Below are 5070 nucleotides of genomic sequence, written 5' to 3'. Positions count from 1 at the left end.
GTTCCCCGCTGTGGTGGACTGTTTAGGAAGGCCTAGAAGTGTGTCACTGGGTTTGAGGTTTCTAAAGTCCAAAGCCACTGCCAGTCTCTATGTCATGTCTGTGGCTCAGATGTAAGCGCTCAATATCGCTACAACACCATGCCTACCTGCCTGGCGCTCTGCTCACTGCCATGTTGGTCACAGACTCAATCCTCAGTTAGATGCTTTCCTTTATGTCACCTGGGTCATGCTGTTCCATTACAGCAGTAGAAACCCTAAGACAGCTGGGCCACATGTGGAGCCCAAAGGGAAGGTAAGAAAGTGACTAGGATGTGGGAGGATTGAACTGATGGGCACGATGGAAGGTACAGCCAGGATCTTACTTTTTTTCCATTCTCCTTTATTCCATAAACACCTAGTTACAAGTTGCACAAATCATTTCTTTTTATAAAGGCAGAGAAGGGTATAGGAAAGTGTTTTGTGATGTTGGGGGTAGGAGAAGGGGCAAAGAGTTGGGAATTAGTCCATTCCTTCCATAGCCCTGCAGGACCATGGCACCTGCAGTGGGGCTCTGAGGACCCAGGGGAGCTGAGGGATGGAGATCCCTAAACCCAGAGCTCATCCCCCCAAAACCTTCAATGTGTGGCAGGGGTTCAGGGAAAGATGAGGCGGCTTGGAAATGGAGCAGCAAAATGAAAACTCAAGTTAGTGGATACAAGATGGTGGGGTCATCATGGTGAGGGGATGAGAGATGGAGACAGTAGGTAAAGGGGACAGTAGAAGGTTCTCCCTGAGACCCCCAGGGAGAGGTGGGGGCCAACTTGACTGTTAATTTAATATTAAATTGGGATAGAACTTGGAAAGGACAAAGTTATTTCAAGGGATGATTTCTCAGCCTCTCAGCCTGTACCTGGAGGAAGAAAAGATGAGCATGTCAGAGAAGAACACAGAAGCCTGCAGCCACTACAGTACCAAAGGCATGACAAGCAGGGAACCCAAAAGGCACACAGGCTTGCTGCTGCCCAGCCTCCTTGGGTCTGTCATCTTTCCATTCCTCCCTGTCAAGCACTTACAAGAGAGGCTGAGAGCCAGGGGCTTTCACCAGTCGTAGCGCCGGGACTGTCGGGAGGGGGAGTCCTCAGGTCCCTGGATAGCCAGGCGGGGAGGCCCCTCAGCCCTTCGTCCCCCACCCACAGATGCCTCATGCCGCCGAAATTCCAGAGGACGTTGCTGCCTGAATCGGGATGTCTCTCTTCGCCATTCATCATCAAATGCTGCTGCCTCACCTAAGGAAGACACAGAGCGCAGACGAGGAGACATGAGCCACAGCCTTCCAAGATCAGAAACCAGGGGCAAAGGGTGAGATCATGCTTGTGAGAATGGGTGTAGGGAGCCATTTTGGCTTCAACAGGGTTCCTGGATATTACTGGAATGCCTGAGGCATAACTACTGGGCAAAGACACCAGAGTTACATGTACCATGTTAATTTAATAAAGCCACCAATTTGAGAAAGATGAAGTGAGGGGTGGAAAAAGAAAAGCCACTGATCCAGAAGGGTAGAACACCATCAACATGACTTCAGCCACAGGAGCTGGCCCCTCCCTGGTGACACCTGGCTCAGCCCTGAAGCTGGCAAAGGAGCCTGAGCATAGGGCCCACCCACCGCTCTGCTTGCGAGGTGAGTGTAGGATGTGATAGCAAGCTAGATCTCGTCCACAGGAATCAGAAGAGAGGCTGTGCTCGCAAGGAGGAAGGCTCACTTTCGTCCAGGTTGATGTAGTCCTGCCGTTCTTCTTGGTCCCCGGTGCGGTGGTTTCGCGAGCGCTGGAGGATGTGAGCCCTGTCCCGGATGTGATGCCCAATGGACATCTGCTCTAGACCACTGTCTGAGTCCCGCACAGTCCTCCGTGTCTCTCGGATCTGGGAGGAGGCGAACATGGCACATTCAATCCTCCTCCCAAAGCCCTGGCTACATAACCCCAGGATGAACACAGCACCCACCCACAATCCATTTGTGAAAAAAGATGTCAGGTTCCTGTGAGTTCTCCCAATTCTACCTCCTCTGAAATAAGGGGGTTCTTTACTCACCCCTCCTGGGGCAGAGCGCATCTCAGATGTCTCCTGGTAAACCTTGGGGGCACCATCGCCAGTGTTGGAGTAGGAGATGACAGTGGAAGAAGAAAAGGTCTGGCAGTTGCCCCCAGCGGCCATGTGTTCCTAAGGAGTGAAGGGGAGGGTGGGAGGGAATGAGGGTCCGCTTCGCAGGGCTCTGCAGCTCCCTTCAGCTGCTTGTTCTTGCCACATTGTTCTTAAAACATGTGCGAATGGGAGAGACATCCCAGCTTCCCCAACCTCTCCCAGCCCAACACTAAACACACGTAATCACACACAGGTATGAGGCAGACACAGGACCCCGTGCTTTAGTTCAAGCACTTCATCCAAGCCAGCCCCTCACTAGCACACTTCTTTCCTGCCATGCTGGCTGCTACTGAGAACAAGGCTGGGGAAGAATACGAAGCAAGGGCCGTACCATGTTCCCGATCATGTCGTTCATCATCCCAAACATGTCCATGAAGCCACCAGACTGAGGGAAGAGATGAGAGTCAGGAAAACCAAGGAGATACCGTACTGTGACGCCCACCTGACCCCGCCCCGCTTCTGCACATCTAGCCAGACCACTTAAGTTCCTCCTCCATGACCAGCCTCCCGCCTCCTGGGGGCTCTGTGGCTGACCCTGTTTCTGTGTGTTTCCCTGTCTTTGGGGAAGTGAACCAAAGTTAATGAATTAAAACCTTTGAACATGCTGGGTGCTGGTGATGGTGCATGCCTTTAATCCTAGCATTGGGAGGCAGAGGCAAGTGGGTCTCTGAGTTCAAGGCCAGCCTGGTCTACAGAGTGAGTTCTAGGGCTACACAGAGAAACCCTGTTTGGAACATAACAAAACAAAAACCCTCTGAACATTAAGATGACCCTGCCCCCCTCTCCCCAAGAAAACTCCTATACAGCTGTATTTTCTCCAGCGGATAAGAGCTTGCAGGCATCAGTGGTATCCAGCTCCAGGATTCCTTTTCTTCCTTTCTTTCCTCTTTTTGAACATTCTATTTATTATTTTTATATGAATGGGTATTTTGTCTGCACATACATCTGTGTACTGCACTCATGCAATGCATGGTAGAAGACAGAAGATGGTTTCTGATACCTGGGGACTGGAGATCCAGGCAGTTGTGAGCTGCCATGTGGGTGCTGGGAACCGAATCCTGGCTGCCAGAGGAGCAGCCAGATGTTTTTAACCATGGAGCCAATCCTCTAGCCCTAGCTCCAAGATTTATACCCAATGGGCTCTGAACTGTGCCGGCTAGGCCAAGAGAGGATTTTGAGGCCATCCTTGAGATTACTCCAGAGTGGCACATTTGGAAATAACATCTAAGGTGACAGTGTGTCTGAGATACACAGGAAGATACTGACTCACCATTCCCAGCATCCCGAAGGGAGAGACAGCCCCAGCCTACACGACAAGGAACAGAACTTAGGATGACATTCTACCGCCTTACAATACAAACAAGGCCAATGCCTCGCACCCTTCTCTCCAAAGCAGTGACAAAGCCCCCTTCCCAGCCTCCTGACCCCACCACTCAGCCTCCCACACAGACCCCATTTACTTGTTAGGCACCAACGACAGCATCTTGTACTAACCACCCTGGGTCTCAGGTACGTTCCAACTGTTACCTGCATCCTGCGGCTGGCAGGCCTGGTTGCTGGCATGTTACCATCTGTGATGCTAAGGAACGGGCTATAGCCAAAGCCACCTGACAACATGCGGCTCATATGCTGACGGTGAATTGCGAAGGGGTCCCTGTGGGGTGAGCATACGACATAGATGCCAGATCAAAGCCCAGCCTTCCTCGCCTCTCCTAAATAAGCAGGGCACACAGTGGCACAGGTGCCAACTTCCATCCGACTGGGAGCTGCAGCTGAGTATCCAGCTAATTTTAACCAGTTCCAGACACGGGAACCCAGAGGTCTGTCTGAACTGCTCAGACCTGAATCAGAATGGGATGAGTGCTCGGCATAAAGGGGGAGGGAATTCTCACATCAGGAACATGGGATCCTCGGGCTCCACGTCCCTCATGAAGCGGAACATCCTGATTTCAGCTCCAGGGGGCTCCACACTGTGAAGACACGGAGGCTGAGTTCCATGCAGGCAGCCAAGCTTCTGCACACCGGCTCAGTGTAGCTACTCTTAAAGCCGTCTCTGGCACACACTGTCACTGACCCCTCCACGCTCCAGGGACTCTTCGGCAGATGGACCATATAACCTTTTAGTCCTGAGAGCGAGAAGCTCTCCAGGCTTATCTCACGGGTAATGGAATTTTTTCCCTCAAGCCTCTTAGTGTTGCCCCTCCACCCCCGCCCGCCATCCTCTTCCCCGAGCCACGGTCAGCTCCTCCTCCGACGCCAAGCTCGATGAGAATTCCGAACGCCGGCCCGCCACCCCATTAATGACCCCCAACTACTCCGCCTTCTGCTGCCACCGGCCGCTGCCAGGCCTCACTGCCCACGGAGCCGGCCCGCCGCTGCCCCAGCCCGTGCCTCCCGCCGGGCGAGCCGGAGAGGGAGGTCCGCTCCGGGGCTCGCAGCTCTGCAACCGAGCGGGCCGCGCCGCCCTAGCCTCACCGGTCCCCGACTCGGGCTCAGCGGCCCATCCGGCCGGCCTCTTCTCCGGGCGCTGCAGGAACAGGGTCGCGGCCCGGGACGCAGGGATTGGTCCGCGCGGGAGCTTCTCGCCTCCCGCACCGCCTCCTGTTTCAGCTGCCACCTCCGTACCCCCACCCTCGGCCCGCGGAGCCGAACCTCTGCCAGGCCTGGACGGAAGTGACGTCACGTAGAGCAGTCCTAGAGGCGGGCCGTGGGAGCTCCGCCCACCGGTATAGGAGGGGGGCGGTGCGTGCGCGCTCGTGCGGCGGCGCCCGGGGGGGCGGGTCCTCTGGGGCCGGTGGGAGGCCTCATTAAGCTGGCTCGGGGATCTGGGGACAGGAAGAGGCTCCTGCGAAGGTGGCGGGGGAAGGGGGGCAAGAGGGGCGGGGGGAAGGG

General features: G+C 54.9%; 1 protein-coding gene across 1 annotated transcript; it reads right to left on the bottom strand.

The window, feature by feature from the left end:
* Nucleotides 1-358: 358 nt before the first annotated feature.
* On the bottom strand, nucleotides 359-4856 carry Mlf2 (myeloid leukemia factor 2). Its single transcript, XM_051155350.1, has 9 exons — nucleotides 4654-4856; nucleotides 4071-4148; nucleotides 3706-3832; nucleotides 3449-3484; nucleotides 2510-2563; nucleotides 2068-2196; nucleotides 1740-1899; nucleotides 1053-1265; nucleotides 359-889 (listed from the first exon to the last, which is right to left on the bottom strand). Exons 2-8 carry the CDS (start codon nucleotides 4118-4120, stop codon nucleotides 1078-1080), a joined length of 744 nt encoding a protein of 247 aa, XP_051011307.1. The 5' UTR covers nucleotides 4121-4148; nucleotides 4654-4856; the 3' UTR covers nucleotides 359-889; nucleotides 1053-1077.
* Nucleotides 4857-5070: the final 214 nt, after the last annotated feature.

This window comes from Acomys russatus, chromosome 13 (assembly GCF_903995435.1).
Source record: "Acomys russatus chromosome 13, mAcoRus1.1, whole genome shotgun sequence".
In the NCBI taxonomy this organism is placed as follows: Eukaryota; Metazoa; Chordata; class Mammalia; order Rodentia; family Muridae; genus Acomys; species Acomys russatus.
This window is presented reverse-complemented; position numbering and strand designations above follow the sequence as displayed.

What these genes read in the sequence shown, in the direction of transcription:
- Mlf2 (XM_051155350.1), bottom strand. Translation starts at nt 4,120, where the DNA reads ATGTTCCGCTTCATGAGGGACGTGGAGCCCGAGGATCCCATGTTCCTG. An exon ending in ACGACATGATCGGGAACATG is followed by an intron (nt 2,197 to 2,509) that starts GTACGGCCCTTG and finishes TTCACTCCTTAG; the next exon opens with GAACACATGGCCGCTGGGGG. An exon ending in CTACATCAACCTGGACGAAA is followed by an intron (nt 1,266 to 1,739) that starts GTGAGCCTTCCT and finishes TGTCTTCCTTAG; the next exon opens with GTGAGGCAGCAGCATTTGAT.